Source organism: Phyllostomus hastatus, unplaced genomic scaffold (genome assembly GCF_019186645.2).
Source record: "Phyllostomus hastatus isolate PE091 unplaced genomic scaffold, TTU_PhHast_1.1 phas_contig_312, whole genome shotgun sequence".
In the NCBI taxonomy this organism is placed as follows: Eukaryota; Metazoa; Chordata; class Mammalia; order Chiroptera; family Phyllostomidae; genus Phyllostomus; species Phyllostomus hastatus.
In genome coordinates, this window is record NW_025333849.1 from 515499 (window position 1) to 540904 (window position 25406).

Genomic DNA, 25406 nt, shown 5'->3' on the forward strand with positions numbered 1-25406 from the left:
CCTACAAAAGAAAGTTGACCTTTGACTCAAAAACAATAGTTCTGAAAAGCTAAGAAAAGTAAAGATGAAAAAGCCTCTGAGGACTTGAAGAAAGAATTTACTGAGCAAGGTTCACACAAGGATCAATGTACAGTTGACCCTTGAATTTGGGTCAACTGAAAAATTCACATATAAGTGGAACTGAGAAGTTCAAACCTGTGTTATTCGATGGTCAACTGTATATTGTTAAATAATGAAGGACATCAAAAACCTCTATGGGAAGCTCTTATGATTTCCACATTCTTTTCAGATTAATAAATGTTTCCATTATATGTCAAACATGTTTTGACTATTTCTTGACAACACTAAGCATTCACTCACAATATTCTAACTACTTTAAAATTTTTGAGTGTTAGAAAAGTAGTCCATATCAATTAGGGCTGCAAAACCTCGAGAGAACATCTCTCTAACACTCATTACAGATTAAGTTTAGTACAGCACTCAAGTAAATGGAAATGAATGCGCTGTTGCTCCTGAAATAACACAAACTTGAAAAAGAACTACAATGACAAAATTTCCACTTTAACTACAAAATTAATTACAGATCTTTAATATAGATATCAAAAGCCAGATCACTTGGCTCCTGAAAAATTGACAGAAAAAACAGGTTATCAATATAACAGATTACAATGCTAAGTGAAAGAAGCAAACTATAATCCAGTTTACATCGTTTAAATTTAGAAAAAAAGAAATAGCTTTGTGCATTTATGTCTATATATACAAGATGTTTACAGTAGGAAAGGTAAGAGATTTTCACTTCATACAATTCTAACCTGCTTAAGATTCTTATAACAAAAATGCATGACATTTTTAATTTTGCAAAGGTTACAAAGTGATGTTAGCACTAAATGCAGTTTCACACTATTCTCAAGGATAAAATATACATTTTCATTTGTTAAAAAATGAAGGGAAAGGAAAAGCTTAGCCTTTCCCTATTCTTTTATTACTATATTTAAATAAATTTAAAAGAAAAATAAAACATAATACAAAATGTACATATCTCATGTCTCACTCACTGTTTAAATATGCTCATAAATTTATGGCCTATGAAGGCATCTTGAGATAGTATTTTAAATAATTTCCAACATCTGTATTATAATGACTTGATTTTCTTATTCTCAAGTGATATCGCTGGACTGTACTTTTAAACATAAAGGTAAACATTACCTAGATGCAGGAGTCAAAGTCCCAATAAAACAGCTGTTTTCTTGGGGTTGGAATGCACATTTAATTTTTTTTTAATTTTTCAATTACAGTTGACATTCAGTATTATTTTAGGTTCAGGTGTACAGCATGATGGTTAGAAATCTATGTAACTTAGGGAGTGATCCCTCCCATAACTTTACTACCCACTTGGCACCATATAGTTATACAATATTATTGACTATATTCCCTATACCGTACTTTACATTCCCGTGGCTGTTTTGTAACTGCCAATTTGAGGGGTGCACAATTTTCATCAAGCCAGGAACTAGCCAGTAAAACTGAATTGAATATTGAATACACTGCCAAACACTGGCTGCAGTGATGGAGCTACACATCTTAATCTGAACACTATTAGGCAAATCTTAGGACTACTGCCTTGTTTTAGGAAAATAGTAAACACAGGTGTATTCTTGATGACTACACCACTGATGCAGTTCAGGTGAGAAACGAACTCTTAAACACCCTCTCCCTATATGCAAATAGTAGTACACCAAGCTCTGCGCACCCACTCCGACTAAACAGGGGGTGGGGAACTTTGAATATCCTTGTTGTGAGGTTAAAGAAAGCAGTCTGAGTTAATGACAAGTCACACATCCCATAAACACCACGAGCGGTACTGAAAAATAATGCCGGCTCAATACTGGAAACTACGTTGAGCGGACGAGTTGAAGGCTCCGGGGATCCCGCGGACACCCCTCCGCATTCCGCTTGCGCCGACGTCACATCCCACCCCAGCGGTCACCCAGGCCTTCACTCCATCACAGAGGCCCGCACATCTCACTCTAGCGATTCTTCACAAACCCTGGGCTTTCGCCGCCACTGCCAGGGGCCGGGTGCGCCCAGCCTCCCTAAAGTGGGGCTCCCTTCAGAGCAGGCCTCTCTTTTTGCTTCCCGACCCGGATCTTGCAGAGGGTGGGCTGGAGGATGGAGAAGGTCCCTACTAGCTCTAGACTGGTGAGACCCGGAGTAGCGACCCTAGTTTTTAACCCACACACCAACCCAGCAGTATCCCTTAACTTTGCCCAACTTGTGAAGGGTTAGTTCCAAGGTTTTGAGACCCCTTACTCCAAACCTGCAGCCCCTGTCCCCAGAAGGGACTGGGGAAGGTCGGAAGGAGCATGACACCCACCCCGCGCCCATCCTCTTTTTCAACCTTCTTCTGCCAAAGGACCCTCAGCTCAACGCAACTATTCCCAAAGCCCCCTCCCCTTTTTGGAACAGGTTCTAGTGACCAGTCTCATACTGGGAATACTGGGGCAGCTTTAGAACGGTGACCTCCGTGACCCCATCCCCCTCCCCCCCACTCGGAGGCGCCCAGGTACCCGCCACTGCACGCGTACCAGGTGTCTGCGGGCCGCCTCCGGGGCTGTCTGGCTGCTGCGCGCCAGGAGCCGGGAGGCCTTTGCGTTCCTTCTGGGACTCCCGCCGGCCACCGGCCGCGCCAGGTCTGTGGCCCGAGGCCCCGGCCGGGCTCCTGCCGCCGCGGTTACCAGCCCCGGCCCCGGTCCCGGCCGCCACCACCTCGTCTCGCCTTTTGCGCTGCAGCTGCTGCTGGCGTCTGCGCTCGGCCTCGCGCAGGATGTCGAACGGGTCCGACTCGTCGTCCAGCAGTTGGTGGAAGCGGTTGGCTACGACGCAGCCGAAACTCTCTTGCATCGCGGCGCCTGCGGCCGCCGCGGCCACGGGGCTCCCCAGAGCGCCCTTCATGCCGCCGCAGCCACTGCAGACCGGCCAAGAGCAGCCCACGCGAGAGAGTCTCAGCGAAGCTGGTGGCAGGGGCCCATTACGCCACGCCACCGCTCCCCGACCCGCCGGGTCCCCTCTTTCCCGGCGTCAGCCCCGCGCGGCCACCGCCCCTTGCCCTGCCACCTCAAGAGAGCCAATCAGAGCCCGTGGATACGCCCCTTTTCCTAGCGGGCACCCTGGAAGCCCAATCAAAGGCCGGCTGCTGTCGCATCCTGCAATCTTATGCCCCACCCCTCCACCCAAAAGGAGGGGCCGATCCCAAGAGGCGGGGCTACTGGGAGGGGCTCCAAGTTTTGTAGTCCGTGCAGGTCAACCTGTGTGGGTGGGTCACAGCCGTTAGGTTCTTTCAGGGACTGGATTCACATTCGTTATTCGCTTTTCTTCTCTGAAGCTTATGTATTCATTTTGCCATTGAACAACTATATATTGAACACTTACTATGAACCAGGCATTATGTTGTAGGAGATAGAAGCTCCGTGTTTTCATGGATCTTGCAGTACATAGAAAAATGTCCCGAAGGAAGGACACGGACTTCTCTATGATATTGCAAAGGAATCTGAAGCTTTCCCTAGGAAGTGCTGATTAAGCAGAGATCTGAAAGATGGCAATGAACAGAAGCAAGGGTAAGTGCAGAAATCTTAAGGTGGGGTGAGCACAGCCCTTTCACAAGCTCAGGAAAACCTGTGACCTGTGTTGCAAAGAGTCGGGGAAGGGCTTTATTTGCTCTCTATTCTAGGAGCAGTAGGGAGCAAATTTTAAACATGAGCATATGCTTGAAAAGGCTACTTTGGCTGCAACTTGAAGGACTTGGAGAGAGTTCAACTAAGCAGAAGATGGTTGCAGAGATCCAGGAAAGAACTGATGATAGTGACTTGGACTAGAATTGATGGCAGTGGAGGTAAAGAGAGTAGTAGATTCAGTAGCTATTTGGCAGGTTTTATCAACAAGTCTTGGTGATACATAGATATGGATAGGGAGGAGGAAGAGGAGGTATGATGACTTCTGTTTTTCTCTCTGGTACAGCTGGAATGGTGGTGCTATTCACAAAGAATTAGAGCACTGGTAGAGAACACTTTGATGAGGATCATAAGTTCAGCTTTGGACATGTTGAGGTTTGGGTTTTGTTTATTTTTCTTTTGAGACATTCAGTTGAGGCCTGTAGCTCAGAGAACACAAAGAGCTGGACTTCTTCCAGCAACTCTTGCCTAGGCCCCAGGGCAGACACTCTTGGCTGCCCATCCTACAGCTCGTTTTCCCTCTTACATTTCCCCAGAACCTGTATTTTGTTAGGGTATAGGTGGCTGTATGCTCCAGGGGAAGTGGGGCCCTCTTTCAGCCTCAAAGTTGATTAATCTTAAGTCAGGTATTGTACTTCCATTCCTTTGCTAATGATTAGTGTAGGAATAGGCTTGTGATGCAAATCTGGCAGAATAGACCCAAGGGGAAGTATTCTGGAGGATATCTGGGAGCGTTTTTCTTATACCTAAAAAGGGATTGGGAAGGCATCTGCCATCTTCCCACTTCTGTTCTTTGAGAAGAGTACATGATGCCTTGAGTTGTCATTCCCTATTGTGTCTATGAGGATGGCAGAGCAGAGGCAAGGAGAAAACCTAGTTCCTGAAGTTGAGCTGCTGACTTACCCTGCTCAGGAACCTTACTACTCAGACTTATTATTATATAAGATGATAAATGCCATTATTGTTTAAGCTACCCTTTCTTTAATTTATTTTATTTATTTTTAAAGATTTATTTATTTTTAGAGAGAGAGGAAGGGAGGGAAAAAGAGAGGGAGAGAAACATCAATGTGTGGTTGCCCTTCACATGTCCCCTACTGGGGACCTGGCCCGCAACCCAGGCATGCGCCCTGACTGGGAACCAAACTGGCAACCCTTTGGTTGGCAGCCCATGCTCAATCCACTGAGCTACACCAGCCAGGGCTATTTTATTTTTTTTCAAGATTTTATTTATTTATATTTAGAGAGGGTAAGGGAAGGAGAGAGAGAAACATCAATATGTAGTTGCCTCTTGAACACCCCCTGTTGGGAAGCTGGCCTGCAACTCAGGCATGTGCCCTACACTGGGAATTGACCCAGCAACCCTTTGATTTGCAAGCTGGCACTCAATCCACTGAGCCACACCAGCCAGGACTAAGCTACTCTTAATTGTACTTGTGTGTTGCATCCAGAAGAATCCTGTTAGAGCATCTTGCTCAGGTACATCATTACCCTTTTTTACTTTTCCTTTAATAGCAAATGGAAAAGGAACCCTTAATCCTGACTGCTGCCAGGTCTGTGTTTTACTCGCTTATTTAATTTTCTATCATTCCTCAGGAGGACAGGGATGATGTCTACCTTTTCATTGCAATTTATATACCCAGTGCTTAGCATTCTGTGTGGTTGTACAATAGATTCTCAAAAGATGTTGAGATATTTTGATCATCACCTTAGTAAGCATAGGTTTATGATTAAAAGGCTATAATGTTTTTACCTAAAGAATTGAGAGCGGGTGCTCAAACAAAAACTGCCTGAATGTTTATAGCAGCACTACTCACAGTAGCCAAAAGATGGAAACAACCCAAATGGTCATCAACTGATGAAAAAAATGTGGTACAATGGATAAATATTTGGCTGTAAAAAGGAATAAATTATTGATGCTTGCTACAACATGGTTGAATCATGAAACCATTATGCTAAGTGATGAGATATCATCATAGATATTTCACATAGATATTATATGATGTCATTTATATGAAATGTCCATAGTTGGCAAATCCATAGAGGCAGAAAGCAGATCAGTGGTTGCCAGGGGTTCTGAGGAAAGGGTATGGGGAATCACTGCTTAATGGGCATGAGGTAGTGTGTTGGGGTGAAGAAAACTTTCAGAAACTATATAGTGATGATGGTTACACAAAATGTGAATGTGCTAAATACCACTGAATTACATACTTTAAAGTGGTCATGTTACAGGAGAAATTCCCAGAAACTCAATTATTCTCGCCTACACAGTAAAAAATTACAGATCGGCAAAACTATTAGTGTGCAAGTAGGGTTTATTGGTGATTTGTCATGGAAGACAGTAGCCTAGGTCTTCCTAGATGGGAGGTGAAAAGCATAGGCAAAGCAGAGTAATGGCAGCGAAAGTTAAAAAATGGCCAAAGGCCAGGGTTGCAAGTGCAAGCCCAAGTGCCCTGAGGCTGGGTGGCCTGAGGCCAGGCATCCAGAAAGTCAAGAGAGTCCTTTGTTTTGTTTTATTGTTTTATTTTATTTTATTTTAATTGTTGTTCAAGTACCATTTTCTTTTACTCCCAGCCCTCCTTTGTTTTGAGGACTTACGTAGTTGGTAGGATGGAGTGAAGAAGTACACATTGATTGGCAGGTAAAAGTGGTACCAGCTTTTGGGGAGGGGGGAGGGGGAGGGACATGACTACCCAAACTTAGGTATATGTGGGGGTCTGCTAGCCCAAATCCTTATCTTGCTCCAGAACCTCTTTGTTCATCTTGTTATAAAATAGACACGTGACAGGAGGCAGTTGATTAAAGTTGAGGCAGCTACCCAAAGTTATTTGTGAAAGCATTAGGGACTCCTTTATGAAACAGATAGTGACCAGAGGTAGACAATTAACGAGAGTTGTTTTATGGGCTTTGGCACTCTGGATCTCCTACCATCTTCCAGACCTTAGGATGAATACACAGTTTCAAAGGCTTTCTTTCCCAGATAGTAGAGATGATTCATGGAATTTCAAGGACTGCCCTTCTCCATGTTAGCATGGTGTTTTCTGTGATGTTGGAACACCTGGCAACATTATCAGACCAGGCTCAGGGCTGCTGAGTTAGTGGGTGAGACATGTCTCCTCCCTCCTTCCTGTCTTGATTTTGCTATCCTATCCTACAGTTAAAATAACACATTTTATATATATTTTACCACATTGAAAAAAAAAACCCCAGCCCTGGCTGGTGTGGCTCAGTGGATTGAGTGCAGGCCTGTGAACCAGAGGCTTGAGAGTTTGATTCCCAGTCAGGGCACATGCCTGTACTGCAGGCCAGGTCCTCAGTAGGGGGTGTGTGAGAGGCAACCACACATTGATCTTTTTCTCCTTCCCTTCTCTCTCTAAAAATAAATAAATAAAATCTTTAAAAAACGAAATAAAAAACATGTATTTTGGAGTTAGACCATGATTTAAACCCTGGCTTCGCCACTAACTTTGTGACCTTGGTCATGTTTCTCATTTTTGTGCCTCAGTTTTCTCTTCTGTAAAATGAAGACAACAATGGTACCTACTTCAGAGAGTTATTGTGAGGATGAGGCTAGATAATGTATACAAAGTGTTCAAAAACATGCCTGGCACAGAGTATAAGTCTTCAGTCAAAGTTATGGTCAACATTGCTACTTTCATCATCATCATTTTGAATCAGGCCTAAGACTAGATACAGTTAGAACAATGCCTCATCATTATGAAGTGAGTGAAACTTTCAAAGATTCTTCATGCCACAGAATCACCATATGCACCAGAGACCACACTTTGAGAAGCATTTCTTCAAGCCAAAGTTGTCTCTGGCATTTTTAAGCTGCCCCTCACCAAGCCACAACACCGAAGAATCATAACCACTTGAGAGAAGTGCCTGTCATCTTCCTACTGGACATTTGAAGACATCCCACTCCCCCATTCTCCTTCTGTCATTTCTGAGATAGCCAACCACAGCAAGTTCTTAAGGTATGCCCTGTGAGCACTCTATTCTAATTCCCAAATCATAACTGCCTAAAACACTTATCGTTAGACTAATACTAGTTGCTTCAGGGTTAAGAACACTTTTAGCCCTGGCCTGTGTGGCCCACTTGGTTGAGTGTCATTGGCAGTAAACCTAAAGGTTGTGGGTTCATTCCCAGTCAGTGTGCATGCTTGGGTTGATGGTTCAGCCCTGGTTGAGTGTGCGAGAGGCAACTGATTTATGTTTCTCCCTCACACTGATGTTTCTCTCCCTCTCTCCATCCTTTCCCCTCCCTCTAAAAATCAATACATAAATTAAAAAATATATACCTTTAAAACTACTGAAATAGAGATGAGTAGCCTCTAGCTGGTATTAGCTCTTATGGGGCTATTCATTAATGTAGAACTTACTGATTATAACTTATTAAGCAGCCTCACATTTGTTCCTGACCATTTTTCTGGGAGATTGCATTCATGAATGTATTCCTGAAATATAACTTCACCACATTAGCACAAGTTATGTGCAACATTATATTTAATGTGGTCAGTTGAATAGACTAAACTTTCTAATAATTCCAAGTTATAAAAACTATGTCTAGTAATTATAATATCAAACAGAAAAAAATCAAAACCACACACACACACACACATCCGTACAGTTTAGATAAGACATACCAAAAAAACAGTGAGGTATGGATATTGAATAATCCCACCATCCCTTCACAGCCATTTTTTATTGGCACCAGTGGAAATGCAGTGAAGTTTAACTATATACAAAATGTAAATTACTTTGGGTTATTTAATGTATGAATTCTATTATGAATAATAAAATATACTAACATCTTCAAGATTGACTTAAATTCAGAGAAATCAGTTCAGAATTAAAAAGCATTTAGCTTTATTATTTTAATTATGTTCAGGGACCAACAACTGGGTGAGGGCCAAGGAGGATAGGCCCATAAGGCTGTGAAAGGTGTTGTTATTGATCACCAGAGTTGCATTCCACATACTCTGTTCTACAACTGGATTACTACTATCTCTTTGCTTACTTTGTCTCTTCTATAAAATTAGGATGATTATAATCAGTCCTATGCTCATATATTGATAGGAAGATAAAACCAAAGAAGTAAATTTTAAAAGGTAAAAAGAAATTACATTTCTTTCTGTTGTTTCTACTTGCATAATATACACAAAAACAAAAATATTTTTCTTAACTATGAGAGGATTTCTTCTGTCCTTTATGCCTGCTGAGTCTATTGTGATAAGATCAATGAAACTAAGTTTCTGATTTAGTTGGTACAAGATGGATAAGTAAATTCAAATTCAGTTTCTCACAGCAAATGAATAAAGCAAGTACATAGTCTCAAAGTTAGGGGTTGTAGAACCATAAACCATTAACAACCAAGATGCTATAAGAGAACTTCTAGTAAGCCAAAATCTATTTTAACCAGATATTTTAAATCTGGAAAGGACCTGTACCCAACCTACTAATATTTGTGTTGTTCTTGGTATCATTGAGGTTTTCTCCAGCCCACTTTCTGGTGGCAACTTGATCCTCAGAGCACTGTGCAAATAGAACAGTTTTTCTTTTTATTTGCTTGAAGTTCCTACTATTAAAATTTTGAGATTGGTTATAACTTTATTGCATCAAGGCTGAATAAAATAATTTGGAATTTAGAACATTTGAGTTCTACATTTTTCTGGGTCTTTCCAGTTGTAAGCCACAGAAAACCCACCTGGAATAAGTAAAACAAAGGACATTGGGGGTAAACCATGTTAGACCTGATCGGCTCTGTTACTGCCATTCTCTCTGCTTTATTTTCTTCTGTATTGGCTCCCTTTTTACAAGTTTCTCTCCACACATGGTGCCAGCACTGCAGTGTGTAAAGGTTTATAGCTGTTAACCCAGCCAGAAAAGAAAGGGGACTTTAATGTCAACATCGGCACCAGTGTCCCAGAATTGAACTAATTGCTATAACAAAGGGTATTTATATTGATTCTTTTTACTGAACAAAAGGCCTGTATTGTCCGCATTTATTTTCTTTTTAGTTATTGAAAAATGCCTCAACTTCTCATTTTAAAAACCAAAGCTATTACCTAAGTATTCTTTTTTAAAAATTTAATCTTTATTGTATATTTTTTCCATTACCATTTAGTCCCCTTATACCACGCCTCAGCAATCACCACACTGTTGTCCATGTCCACGAGTCCTTCTTCCTGTTTGCTCAATCCCTCCACCCCCTCACCTCCCTCCAGACTTTCTGTCATCCTGCTCTCTATCTATGAGTCTGTCCCCATTTTCCTTGTTAGTTCTGTTTGTTCATTAGCTTTCACATGTGAGTGATATCATATGGGATTTATCTTCTTTTAATTTGCTTACTTCACTTAGCATAATGTTCTCCAGGTCCATCCATACTGTTGCAAATGATAAAATTTTCTTCTTTTATGGCTGAGTAATATTCCATTGTGTTAATGTCCCATATTTATTTTATCCATTCATCCACTGATGGACATGTGTGCTGCTGCTATATCCTGGCTATTGTAAATAACACTGCAATGAACATAGAAGTACTTATGTTTTTTCAAATTAGTGTTTTGAGTTCCTTTGGATATAGTCCCACGGGTGGGATTGCTGGGTCAAAAGGCAGATCCATTTTTAATTTTTTGAAGTATCACCATACTGCTTTCCACAATGGCTGCACCAATCTGTATTCCCACCAACAGTACAAAAGTTTTCCCCTTTCTCCACATCCTTGCCAGCACTTGTTTGTGGATTTATTGATGATAGCCATTCTGACAGGTGTGAGATGATATTTTATTGTGGTTCTAATTTACATTTCTCTGATGATTAGTGATGTTCAGCATCTTTTCATATGTCTATTGGCCATCTGTATGTCCTCTTTGGAGAAGTGTGTGTTCAGGTCCTTTGCTCAGTTTTTAATTGGGTTGTTTGGTTTTTGTTGCTGAGTTTTGTAAGTTCTTTATAAATTTTGGATATTAACCCCTTATCAGATGTATCAACGAATATGTTCTCCCATTCTGTGGGTTGTCTTTTTATTTTGTTGATTTCCTTTGCTGTGCAAAAACTTTTCAGTTTGTGTAGTCTCATTATTTATTTTTTCTTTTGATTCCCTTGCCTGGGGAGATAAATCCAATAAAATAATCTACGAGCAATGTCTGAGACTTTGCTGCCTATGTTTTCTTCAAGGATTTTTATGGTTTCAGGTCCAACACTTATGTTTTTGATCCATTTTGAATTTATCCTCATGTGTGGTATAAGAAAGTGGTCTAGTTTCATTTTTCTGCACTTATCTATCCAATTTTGCCAACACCATTTATTGAATAAACTATCCTTAGCCCATTGTATATGCTTGCTTCTTCTGTCAAATATTAATTGACTATAAAGGTGTGAGTTTATTTCTAGGTTCTCTATTCTGTTCCGTTGATATATGTATCTGTTTTTATGCCAGGACCATGCTGTTTTGATTACTATGATCTTGTAGTGTAGTTTGATATTAGGTAGCATGATTCCTTCAATTTTGTTCTTCTTTCTCAGCTGTTGCTATGTGTGGCCTTTTGTGGTTCCATATAAATTTTTGAAATATTTGTTGTAGTTCTGTAAAATATGTCATTGTTATCTTGATAGGAATTGTGTCGAATCTATAGATTGGTTTGGGCAGTATAGACATTTTAATGATGTTAGTTTTTCCTATCTATGAACACAGTATGTGCTTCCACATATTTGTATCTTCTATTTCTTTCTTCAGTGTCTCATAATTTTATGAGTACAGGTCTTTTACATCCTTGGTCAGGTTTATTCCTAGATATTTTATTCTTTTTGAAGCAATTGTGAATAGGATTGTTTTCTTAATTTCCCTTTCTGTTAGTTAATTATTGGCATATAAAAGTTAAATTGATTTCTGGATATTAATTTTGTATTCTGCTACTTTGCTGAATTCATTTATCCGCTCCAGTACTCTCTTGGTGGAACCTTTGGGGTTCTCTATATACAGTATCATGTCATCTACAAATAATGACAGTTGTACCTCTTCCTTTCCAATTATGTGCCTTCTATTTCTTCTTCTCTGATTGTGGTGGCTAGGACCTCCAGTACTATGTTGAATAAGAGAGGTGAAAGTGGACATCCCTATCTTGTTCCCTATCTTAAGGGGAGCACTTGTAGTTCTTGCCCATTGAGTATGATGCTGGCAGTGGGTTTGTCATGTATGGCCTTTATCATGTTTACGTATGTTCCCTCTAATCCCACTTTGGTAAGGGTTTTTTTTTTATCATAAATGGCTGCTGGATTTTATCAAAAGCTTTTTCTGCATCTATTAATATGATCATACTGTTTTTATCCTTCATTTTGTTTATATGGTAAATCACATTTATTGATTTATGAATGTTGTACCAAGCTTGCATTCCCAGAATGAATCCTACTTAATCATGGTGTATGATCTTTGATGCATTGCTGTGTTCAATTTGCTAATATTGTCTTGAGGATTTTAGCATCTATATTCATCAGGATATTGACCTGTAATTTTCTTTCTTTGTAGGGTCTTTATCTGGTTTCAGAATTAGAATAATACTGGCTTCGTAAAATGAGTTTGGGAGCCTTCCCTCCTCATGAATTTTTTGAAATAGTTTTAGAAAGAGAGGTATTAGTTCTTCTCAGAATGTTTGGTAAAATTCACCTGTGAAGCCATCCTGTCCAAAATTTTTGTTTGTTGGGAGTTTTTTGATTACTGCTTCAATTTCACTAGGTATAATCTGTCTATTCAGATTCTCTGATTCTTCCTGATTTAGTTTTGGAAGATTTTGTGTTTCTAGGAATTTATTCATTTTTTCCAGGTTGTCCAGTGTGTTAGCATATAGTTCATAATATTTTCCTACAATCCTTTGTATTTCTTTTGGGTCAGTTGTTATTTCTCCTTTTTCATTTCTGATTTTATTTATATGGGTCTTTTCTCCTTTTTTCTTGATGACAGTGATTAAAGGTTTGTCAATCTTGTTTATCTTTTCAAAGAACCAACCCTTGAATCCATTGATCTTTTGTACTGTTTTATTCAGACTCTATTTGGTTTATTTCTGCTCTGATGTTTAGTATTTCCTTTCTTCTACTCACTTTGGGCTTTGGTTTTCTTTTTCAAGTTCAAGTGTGAAGTTAGATTGCTTATTTGAGCTTTTTCCTTTTTTTGTTTTGAGATAGGCCTCTAATGCTATGAATTTCTCTGTTAGGATTGCTTTCCCAGTGTCCCACAGATTTTGGATTGTTGTGCCCTTCTTTTCATTTCTTTCAAGGTATCATTCAATTTCTTCCCTGATGTCATTGTTGACTCTTTCATTGTTTAATAACATGTTATTTAGCTTCCATGTCTTTGCATGTATTTCAGTGTTCTTCTTGTGATTGATTTCTAGTTTCATAGCATTGTGGTCAGAGAAGATGCTTCATATGATATCAGTGTTCTTAAATTTACTGAGACTTGTTTTGTGTCCTAGTTGTCGTCTCTCCTAGAAAACATACCATGTGCACTTGAAAAGTATGTATATTCTGCTGCTTTGGGGTGAAATGCTCTGAAGATATCAATTAAATCCATTTCATCTAGTGTGTTGTTTAAGGCCGCTGTCTCCTTGTTGATTTCTACCTGGGAGATCTATCCATTGAAGTCATTTGGGTGTTAAAATCCCCAGCTGTGACTGTATTTCTGTCGATTCCTCCTTTTATGTCCATCAAGATTTGCTTCACATATTTAGGTGCTCCTATGTTGGGTGTGTAAATGTTTACTAGGGTTATATCCTCTTGCTGGATTGTTCCCTTTATCATGTAATGCCATTTTTCTCTTAATAGCCTTGGTTTTAAAGTCTATTTTATCAGTGTAAGTACTGCTACCCCAGCTTTTTTTCCTTTTCATTTGCATGAAATATCTTTTCCCATGCATTTACTTTTAGTCTGTGTGTATCTTTAGATCTGAGATGTGTCTCTCGAAGGCAGCATATACATGGAGTGTTTTCTTATCCATTCAGCTTACCTATGTCTTTTGGTTGGAGCATTTAAACCATTTACATTTAGGGTGATTGTTGATAGATACATATTAAGTGCCATTTTATTGTTAGATTCTTTTTTTTCTTTCTGTTCTTCTCCCCCTTCTGTCCCTCTTCCTTCTCCCCCTCCTTTCCATCCACCCTTCCTCTTCCTTCTTCTCCTCTTCTCCTTCCTCTTATTCTTCTTCCTCTTCCTTTTCCTTCTTCTTCTTCTTTCCTTCTTCTTCTTCTTCTCCTCTAGCAAGCTCTTTAATATTTGTTGCAGTACTCATTTGGTGTTAATAAGCTCCTTTAGCTTTTTCTTCTCTGGGAAGCTCCTTATTTCTCAATCAATTTTAAATGCTAGCCTTGAGATGACCAACTGAAAGAAAAATGACTTTGAGAGGGTAGAAGGAGAAGCAATAATAAGAGCAGGGAATCAGGGCAAGGCAACAGGAGAAAGAAAGTAAAACTTATATTGTAAATAAAAAATGGAAAATTATACTTTCAAGGATCATTTCTATAGTTTGTTACTAGAGAAGTTTCTCTGAATGTGTAGAGCACCTGAAACCATGAGGAGGAGGTGCAGTGTTCTCACCTGAGCGTGAAGCTGACTTTTGGTGTTGCTTTTGCAACTGCCAATAGCCATTGATGATCATTCTTCTCTTCCTTTGGAATAGTAAGAAGGAGAGAACACAGTCTAAGTGGGAAAAAAGGGAATAAAGGAGGCAGAATGGAGCAAGAGAAGAGAAGTGTATAGTATTACGTTTAAACAGAAATTTAAAAAATACATAGTGAAAAAGATAATGAAAAAGGAAAAAATAAATAAATTAAAAAATAGGAACCAAACTGTAGAAAAAGATCCACCACAGCACTATCAACAACAAATGAACTAACTCATTCATTCATGGGAATAAGAGGGGAAAAAGAAAGAAAAGCTTAAGAGGACATGGAAGTGACTTTGAAAGGCCAGACGGAGAAGGAATACTAAGAGTGAGGAATGAAAACTAGGCTAAGTCAGGGAAAAATTAAAATCTAAAATAAAAAAAGAAAGGGCAAGAAGAAGGCAAAATAGAGTAGGAAAGGGACATGGTAAAATTTGAGATTGAAATAAATAGTGAAGATCTAGAAGTAAATTGAAGAAATGCAACAACAAGTATCATATTCAGAACCAATGAGCAAGGATTGATAAAGGTGGAGAGAGAATAAGGATATTTTAAGATCAGGAAAAAGAATGTGAGATGACTAATGACAAGAAAAATGGTTTTAAGAGGCTGGAGGAGGGAGAAAGAATAAGAGTGTGGAATGGAAACAAATCATAGCAAGAGAGAAAATAAAATTTAAATGGAAAATAAGAAAAGGAAAGAAGGTAAAATGGAGTAAGAGAAAGGAGGAGCAAAATATGAGATTTGAAATAAATTGTAATATAAAAACTAGTGACCTAGTAAGCACAAACTTGAAGGACAAGAAAGGAATGTTCAAATGTTACGCGGGAGAGAAAAATAACACAAATCATGAAGAAAGATGTGGTGTAATTCATCTCAGTAGATTCTAGTGTTTACCACTGTCTTCAAGAGTACCAGTGATCCACAGTTTGTGGCTGTCTCCTTCAGCTGTTAATCTCATCAGCCTGTAATCAGCAGTCAGGCCTAAGCACCACAGGGTGGGACAGAGTAATTCCTTTGGGTGGGGCTATTGCTTCCCCTCAGGCAGCAGCCACTCAGAGGTGAATGGTCTACCTGAGCAAGATGGCTCCTGCGGTATGGGAGATGACAACACCAGGATCCTGGTGGCTACTCTCTCAGTCCTCTCCCCAAAGCCACCAACCCCAGACTCTCTTCAAGCATCTCTAGTCCACTCTGTCCCCACCTTTGCCAGAGCCCAGGGCAAATGGCTACAAGTAAAAATTTATGCATTGACCCTTTAAATGGTTCCCTGTGACTTTAGCCATCTGTGACTAGCAGAGAGAAACCCTGTTGCTTTTCAAAGCTGGATGTTATCTGGGTTCTTTTTGGGCTTTGGTGCCATAGGCTGGGGAGTTTAGCTTAGGATTTAGCCCCGACACCTCTCAGAGGAAACCCCTCAGCCCCTGAAATAACCCTCAGGTCCTTCAGTTGCCACCCATGGGAGTACAGCTGGCCCTCTCATGCCTTCCCTGGACTCCCAGTCTCATTGTGGTGAAGCTGTTTCTTCTGTCTGTCCATAGTTATAAGGCTTCTCTCCTGCTACTGTTAAGGTGTTTATTCTGGATGATTTCCTCCAATTTAGCTAATTTCAGATTGGTCCTGGGAGGAGGTTAGGGTAGCTACCACTCGCTCCTCTGCCATCTTGATTCTTCAACATGCTTATTGTTACTAGAAAGAGGGCAAAGGAGGGAGGGACAGAGGGAGAGAAACATCGATGTAAGATAGAAACATCAATTGGTTGTTTCTTGTACGCTGGGGATAAATCTCATCCCAGGCATGTGCACCAACCAGATATTGATCCTGTAACTTGTCAGCTACAGGACAGTACTCCAACCAACTGAGTCACACTGGCCAGGACAGAAAGCTTATTTCAAATATCGACAATCATGTGAATACAAGACACTGTGCAAATCATTCTTGAATCTTGGAAGAGATGTTGATCAGCTGCTGTCCTCTGTGGAAGAGAGAACTTGCTTTCTCTTCTACACTTTTCTGAATGACCAAATTTTCTTTCCTGCCCCAGGACTTTTCTATCTGTCATTCCTTCTGCTTGGAGCTAGCTTTCCCCAGTATGGCTCACTCCTTAAATTCTTTTACATCCCTGTTCAGATGTCTACTTATCAGAGAGACCTCACCTGACCAGCTTAATTAAAGCCCCATTTCCCACTTTATATTCCTCTCTAGAATTTTCCACTGAATACATTCATTTGTTTGTTATTTGTCTCCCTCCACTGGAGTGAGAGTTCCAGAGGATATCACTACCATATCTTCAGTGCTGAGGACCATGATGGGCACATACTTGGCATTTAATAAATATTTGTTGAATGAATGGGAGTGGGATGACTAAGAACTTTTGAATACTTTCAGCTAAATAGAAATGCTAAGCAATATAATGTATTTAATTCTTTTGCTTAGCATCACAGATCATTTCTGTCATTATAGTAAGTCTTTTAAAGTGGCTGGAATTCCTAAGTCATTACATAATTATCCTCTTAAGGCTGAGTGAGCATTTAAAAGCACAATATCTAAACTGTTTTGCAGATGTGACATCTCTGCTACTGACATTATTTTTGTGCAAATATTGTGATGGAGCACTAAACCATGGCCTGGGAAAAGTCAGGCTGTGATGAGCACTGCAGCACAAGGGGAAGAAGAGCTGACTTGGTGCCAGTCCTAACGCCACCCTATGTGAGCCAGATGTCCTGCGCAAAGGCATTGAATCTCTTTGAGATTTTTTTTCAGCTGTGAAATGCAGATACCCTTCCAAATCTACCTAATAGAGATACTTAATATATGGAGGTGCTTTGCATCATTATAAGGTGTTATGTCAAAGCAATAATCAACATTTGAGTACCTGGTGTAACCAGGGGACTCTGCTACTACTATGAAAGAAGTCTTCATCTAAGTTCACAAAGAGGCTTTCCATTTAGGTTGAGAAGAGGGGCAGCATATACATTAAGAATGTGCTCATTTAACTAATAATGTCATCATTTTAAAAATGTGCTCCTGATACAATGTAATTGTTAACACAATGGGCTGACTCATGTATCTTGACAAGTTAATTTGTAGAGCAGTATTTTGAGCCATAGGCCCTATATAGCAGACACTTAGCAGTTAGAGGCCATTCCTCTGCGTATACGTATGTCCTCTTGGGCCTTATTCTTTTGCCCATATGGCTTTTAAAAAATTTACATGACAACCTAGATGCCTATCAGTAAATGAATGGATCAAAAAACCATGGTACATTTACACAATGGAATTCTATGCAGCAGAAGGAAAGAAGGAGCTCCTACCCTTTGCAACAGCTTGGATGGAGCTGGAAAGCATTATGCTAAGCAAAATAAGCCAGGCAGTGAAAGACAAATACCATATGATCTCACCATTAACAGGAACCTAATCAACAAAACAAAGAAACAAGCAAAATATAACCAAAGACACTGAAACAGAGGACAGGCCGACAGTGACCCGAGGAGAGAGAAGAGGGAATTTCAGGGGAGAATGGGAAGGGTTTACAGGAACAAATTTAAAGGACACGAGGACAAAAACTAGGGGGAGGGTGGTAATGGGAGGGAAGTGGGGAGGGTTGGGTGGGTGGGCTGGAATGGGAGTAAAAGGGAGAAAACTGTACTTGAACAATGATTAAAATGAAAAAAAATTTACATGAGTAATATATGAATATGTCCACTGGAAAATGTAATATAGAAATGTACCAAGAAAAAGAAGAAATTCTCTTTGCATACTATCACATATCATATTAGGGTTCTCAACACACACTATAAATGACTATCTGTTGTATTTCAGATACTTTCATATATCTCTGATGGAGAGATAACCGTTGAGGCAAGAAAAAAAATATGAAATGAAACTGCTTTGCAGACATTAATGCAAATACATTTGAAAACCTAGAGCAAATTACCTGGCTGGTGTAGCTCAGTGGATTGAGTGTGGGCTGCAAACCAGGCATCACAGGTTTGATTCCCAGTCAGGGCACATGCCTAGGTTGCAGGCCATGGCCCCCAGCAACTGCACATTGATGTTTCTCTCTCTTTCTCCTTCCCTTCCCTCTCTAAAAATAAATAAAATCTTTTAAAAAATAACAATTAAAAAAGAGAAAGAAACATTAATATCAAACTATTATTTTAAAAAAAGAAAACCTAGAGCAAATTAATAATTCCCTACAAGAGTTAAAGAGCTCAGCCCTGGCTGGCATAGCTCAGTGGATTGAGCGTGGGCTGCGAACCAAAGCATCGCAGGTTCAATTCCCAGTCAGGGCACATGCCTGGGTTGCAGGCCATGGCCCCCAGCAACCGCACATTGATGTTTCTCTGTCTCTCTCTCTTTCTCCCTCCCTTCCCTCTCTAAAAATAAATAAATAAAATCTTAAAAAAAAGAGTTAAAGAGCTCAAAGAAACTAACATCTATAGAAGAAACAGAAAAAAGTATTAAGTATCTACACTAAGAAAAAGCACAAGACCCATATGATTTCACAGGGGAATCTACTAAACCATTAACCTAGAACATTAAAAAGGAAGGAAACTTCCTAATTTCTCTTATGAAGCAAATATAACAGATATCTAAATTAGATACAGTATAAAGAAAGAAAACTATTTTCCAATATCACTCATGAATATTGATACAAAAATTCTAAACAAAATATTAGCAAAAAGAATTCAACATCACATTAAGAAAATAATACACCATGGCCAAGTGGGATTTATTCCAGGAATGTAAATCTGGCTTGAAATCAATTAATATCATAGCCAATATTAATAAATTTAATAGAAATATCATTTTTCCATAGAAGCTGAAAAAGCCTTTGAATAAGTGAACACCTATATATCATAAAACACTCAAGAATGTAGTAATTAAAGAATATCTTCTTGACATGATATAAAAAATGTGTAAATATACTTTACTCCTAAAGCTAGTTTCTCATTTAATGGAAAAATACTACAGGTAATCCTTCTAGGATTTGAAAGAAGACAAGGATGTGCACTGTTTACTACTATTCACCATTGTACTAGAGGTATTAACCAATACAGTTAGACAAGAGTAATCAATTAGAGGCATCAGAATGGGTAGAGAAGTAAAAATATCTGTTGTGCAGATGATACTTGGAAACTTCCAGAAAAATCAGTAATAAAGTTAATTTAAACAATAAAAGAATTCAGTGAAATAGCAGGATATAACATTAACATACAAACATCAATAGCTTTTATATACACAAACAATAAACAGAAGACATAATGTTAGAGAAAATATGATTTACTACAGCAACAAACAAGATTAAGTATGTGAAATTACATTTTTTTAAAGATTTTATTTATTTTTAGAGAGTGGGAGGGAGGGAGAGAAACATCGAAGTGTGAGAGAAACATCAATCAGTTGCTTCTCACACACTCCCAACCGGGGATCTGGCTGACTCCAGGCATGTGCCCTGACTGGAATCAAACTGGTGACCTTTCATTTTGCAAAATTATGCCCAGCCCAATGAACCACTCCAGCCAGAGTTGTAAGATTAAATTTAAAAAGGAGGAGAAGAAGAGCTAAAACACTACTGAAAGGTATGAAAATAGACTTGAAAAAATAAAGACTTCCTCTGTTGTTGGATGTAGTGACTGAACATTATAAAGATATAAATTCTTTCCAATTTGTAAATTTAATGCAACCCCAACAAAAATACCAACAAGCCATTTTAGAGAGTCAGAAAAGTTGACACTAAAGTTAATATAGAAAAATAACCATGCAAGTATGACCAAGAAAACACTGAAAAAGAAAAACTGTGTGGGAACTAGTATTGCTAGATATTAACATACATAAATCACTATAATTAAAACATTAAGTCACTGGTGAATGAATAGGCAAATAGTGAAATAGAACATAAAGTTAAAATTAGACCCAAATACATAGGAAACAGTATATGACAAAGATGGAGTCTTAAGTTACTAAGGTAAAGATGAAATATCTAATAAATTTGTGTGACAATCTTTTTCAAAACCCTCATCCAAGGATATGTTTATTGATGAGAGAGAGAGAGAGAAAGAGAGAGAGAGAAACTTCAATCAGTTGCCTCTCCACATACCTCTACTAGGAATCCAACCTACAGCTTTCTGATGTACTGGATGATGTTTCAACCATCTGCACTCCCCTACCAGAGCATGACAAAAACTTCTTGAATCTAGTCAAAAAACAACTGACAACCTGGGAGAAAGTGTTTAGAGCACATGTGCCATAAGCAAAAGGCCAATATTATATAATATAAAAAGCTCTTAAAAATTAAGGTTTATCCCACTCATGAGGATGGCTGTAATAAAAAAGACAGATAATAGCAAGCGTTGGTGAGGATGTGAAGAAACTGGAACCCTTATAGACTCCTGGTGGAAGTGTAAAATAATGCAGTTGCTTTGAAAACAATTAGGCAGTACTTTTTTTTATCTCAACATTTCTAACATTTATTTTGATTATTTTTAGAATGGTGAAAATAAATACATCATTGAGTTGAAATAAAGATCTAAAAAATATAAAATGCATCATAAATGTACAAAGCTATCATTGAATATTTTTTAATTACTTTATTGTTGTTCAAGTACAGTTGTCCTCCCACCACCCCAACCATCCGCACCTCCCTTCCCTGATTCCACCCCCCTTGGTTTTGTCCATGTGTCCTTTATAGTAGTTCCTGAAAACCCTTCCCTCCTTTCCCCCCATTATCCCCTCCACCTCCCCTCTGGTTACTGTCAAATTGTCCTTAATTTCAGTGTCTCTGGTTATATTTTGCTTGCTTTTTCCTTTTGTTGATTAGGTTCCACTTAAAGGTGAGATCACGTGGTATTTGTCTTTCACCAACAATTAGGCAGTTCTTCAAAAAGTGGAACATATAGTTGTCATATGACCCAGCAATTCTACTTCTATGTATTACTCAAGAGAAATAAAAACATACACCCACATAAAAACTTGTACATGAATGTTCATACCACCACTTTTCATAATAACCAAAAAGTAGAAACAATCCAAATATCCACAAACTGATAAATGGATAAACAACATGCAGTATTTATCCAGGCAATGAAATACTTTCCAGCCATAAAGAAGAATGAAATATTTATGTATACCTCAACATGGTAAGCCTTTAAAACATGCTTAGTGAAAGAAACCAGTCACAAATGCAAGTTGAAGGGTGTTCAATGGTGTAATTGATTGATTCTCTTCAAAGGTGTCAGGATCATGAAAGACAAGGAAACACTGTAAAATTGTTATCGACTAGAGGGTAGTAAAGCCAAAGGATATCCTGTTCTCTGTGAGATTCTACACAGATTGTGCAAGAAGAAGAAAGTGGAAAAATTGGTGAAACTTGAATAAGGATTGTAGTTTACTTAATAATCCTAATGTTAATTTCCTGATTTTGATCATTGGCTATGGTGGTAGTATTAGAGGAAGCTGAGTGAGGGATATTTGGAAACTCTTTACTATTTTTGCAAACTCTCCTATAAATCCAAAGTCAGTTATGAATGAAAAATTTTAAAAATATATATATCAGCAATAAATGTACCAACACCATTCTCCAAAGTTAATCTCTGACCTCTGACACAAAGAAGAGGAATAGGACTTAAAAATGTATTTGTCCTTACTTACCTTAATTAAATGGCAATAATTAAGATAAAATGCCACAGCAGAAAGCTTCCATAGATACATAATGTACTGACTACCTCTGAGAAAAGCTTACAACTAGGGCATCCAAATATGGTCAGTGTGATAAAAATCCCAAGTCACTTCGATGACCTCTTTCAAGACTTAAGGGCTTGTTAAAAGTATTAATCAGCTGTCTCATTAAACTGCTTCATTTAAATCTGTTTTGGATTTTATTCTAACGTGCCAAATTAGTAATATTTAGTCAGTTATTTTAAACTTGATTCTAAATCCATCTGATAATTCATCACTGTAGGTCTAAAGTAATGAAGCTAATGTCTTTTGTGGAGCATAAGAGAATAAATATTAGTACCTCACAGTCATTAGGTTGCAGTCAAGGCTATGTGGAAGGGTAAAACTGCCCATCTCCTAATGCTGCCGACAGTGGGGGTGTAGAGATATGCTGAGAAGATGGGGTTAGCATGCCCTAATCACCACCTGTGTCAACAAAAACAATTGAGGGGGTAATGATACCAAAATCTATTTGTATGAATAATTGAAACTGCCTCAATCTTGTGTAAATTTTGCAAAAGTGTTTGCTATTTTGTGTTGTTATGTAACACACCCTAAGTAAAAACATCCTGTTTGCTATGAAAAGTAGTATCAGAGTAAGTCCCTTGAGGCTGCCTTCCATAAAGACTACAACTGTCAACACTCTCCTGTGAGAATTCTGGATCCCTCTTGTCCCTATATTACCATGAATGTGGCAGTCACAAGCTGAGGAGGTTTATCAGGTTATGCCTAGTGTCATTAAACTAACAATGATTTGTATCTGATTATTCAAGTTACACAGCCAAGAAAAATTTTACTGTGCTCCCATAAGGGTAAGACTGAGTAAGATGATTATTTTCTATGTGGTTTACATGGGCCCAAAATTTACAAGTGAAATTTACCATTGTGTTTGTATGAAATTATAGTCTTCTTGTTACAAAATGTCTTTTGTAAGGGTATGTGTGTGTTTGGGTTCACAAACAGAAATTTAATTCTCACAATTCTGGAGGCTGAAAGTCTAAGATCAATTTGCCAGCACCATCAGCTGAAGGCCATTTTGCAGGTCACAGGCTTCTGGCCGCATCCTCTCAGGGCAAAAGAGGCTATGAAGCTCTATTGGGTCTCTTATGAGAGTATTAACCCCATTCATAAGTTCTTCACCCTCATGAAATAATTACTTTCCAAAGGCTCTGCCTGCTAATAACATTACCTTTGGGAGTGAGGATTTCAAAATATAAATTTTGGGGGGACACAAACACTTAAACCAGAGCACAGTGGTTTTCTACGTAAAAGTCTAGAATTCTTCTCATTGATTAAAACCAAACAAGTCCTCCTGACTCCTTTTTTTCTGCAACCACATTATATAGCCCCTATATTCTCTCCAGACTCTTTGGCTCCCATTCCCTCAGCTCCAATCTCTTCCCCATGCCCTCACCACCATGGTAGTCAGCTTCTGGCCTGGAGATTATTTCAACCAAGCTGAGCTCTGGTCTGGATCGAGTTTCTGAGGACCATATTGGGGCAGTTTTTTTTGGAGGTTTGAGTCACATATCATGGCCTGTGTAGGTATAAAGTTGCAACTGTGCAGTGCAGAACATTTGCATCAGCATCTTTTCAACATGTAGTACTGGAGTTAATAGCCTGGGCACCACAGGAAGGCACTTACACATCCAGACTGTGATGACAGTAGAGGCTGACTCTTTACCCTTGCCTGGGAAGGGTCTTGGCTGGAGGAAACCTAGAGCACGAGCCTATAAAGCTGGGGGCCTAGGGCAGACCCAAGTATCCAGGTGTACAGGTGGTACTAGTCCAACAAAAATTGAATTTAAAAAAAGGAGACAGAACGTAGGACACAATAAACAAACAAGGAATCGATAAATATATCATGGAATAGAATAGGCTCATGCTTAATGGGATTTAACACATAATTATAACAACCTTGAGAACAACTAACATTTATTGAGAGCTCACTACGTACCACATTCCCACTGAACCCATTTTACTTAGGAGGGAACAGGCTTAGAGGTACGTACAGTGCTTAAGTTGAAAAAACAGTGCCATGGCTATTCTCTTACCCAATTAACTATTGTATGATAAAGGTAAAAGGATCTCAATTCAGTGGGGAAGGGATGAACTTTTCCATAAATATTGTTGGAAAAATGGGCTCTTATATTAGTTAAGGTAACACTAGCTGCTATAACTATAATGTTTAACAACCTAAAATATTACTTCTCTCTCACTTAAAGTCGAAAATGGGTGTTCGTCCTCTAAATATGATTCAAGGATCAAGACTTCTGCCATCTTAGGATATTAGCACTTTCTTTTTTTTTTTTTTTGTAAAGTAGCCTTCTTTATTTTTTTTTAAATTTTAATCATTGTTCAAATACAGTTTTCTCCTTTTTACTCGCAATCCAGTCCCCCCTTCCATCCCTCCCCACTTCCCTCACATTACCACCCTCCCCTTAGTTTATGACCATGTGTCCTTTAAGTTCGTTCCCGTGAACCCTTCCCACTGTCCCCTGAAATTCCCTCTACTCTCTTCTGTGAGCAATGTCAGCCTGACCTCTATTTCAGTGTCTTTGGTTATATTTTGCTTGTTTCTTTGTTTTGTTGTTTAGGTTCCTGTTAATGGTGAGATCATATGGTATTTGTCTTTCACTGCCTGGTTTATTTTCTTAGCATAATGTTTTCCAGCTCCATCCACGCTGTTGCAAAGGGTAGGAGCTCCTTCTTTCCTTCTGCTGCATAGAATTCCATTGTGTAAATGTACCATAGTTTTTTGATCCATTCATTTACTAAAGGGCACCTTGGTTACTTCCAGCACCTAGCTATTGTAAATTGTGCTGCTATGAACACTGGGATGCATAGGTTCTTTTGAATTGGTGTTTTAGTATTCTTAGAATAGAGTCCCAGCAGTGGAATCGCAGGGTCAAAAGGCAGATCCATTTTTAGTTTTCTGAGGAAGTTCCATACTGCTTTCCATAGTGGTTGTCCCAGTCTGCAGTCCCACCAACAGTGCACTAGGGATCCCTTTTCTCCACAACCTCTCCAACACTTGTTGTTTGTTGCTTTGTTTATGATGGCCATTCTGTCTGGTGTGAAGTGGTATCTCATTGTGGTTTTAATTTGCATCTCTCTGATAGCTAGCGATATTGAACATCGTTTCATGTGTCTTTGGATTTTCTGTATGTCCTCCTTGGAGAAGTGTCTGTTCAAGTCCTTTGCCCACTTTTTTAATTGGATTCCTTGTCTTCTTAGAGTGCAGTCTTGTAAGTTCTTTATATATTTTGGAGATTAAACCCTTGTCTGAGGTGTCATTGGCAAAT

At 38.9% G+C, this 25406-nt stretch overlaps 1 protein-coding gene and 1 non-coding gene across 3 annotated transcripts in view; one reads left to right on the forward strand and one right to left on the reverse strand.

The window, feature by feature from the left end:
• The window catches only part of HABP4 (hyaluronan binding protein 4), a 41160-nt gene extending 38060 nt beyond the window's left edge, over window positions 1-3100 (reverse strand). For both annotated transcript variants that reach the window (XM_045839846.1, XM_045839845.1), the window contains exon 1: window positions 2586-3100. In XM_045839846.1, coding sequence (XP_045695802.1) covers window positions 2586-2952 — 367 coding nt within the window. In that variant the 5' untranslated portion in view covers window positions 2953-3100. The remainder of the gene's footprint in view (window positions 1-2585) is intronic.
• Window positions 3101-14212: 11112 nt separating this feature from the next.
• On the forward strand, window positions 14213-14426 carry LOC123819483. The gene has a single exon (XR_006785813.1). It is a non-coding gene; the product is annotated as a small nucleolar RNA U3 (small nucleolar RNA).
• The last annotated feature ends 10980 nt before the right edge of the window (window positions 14427-25406 follow it).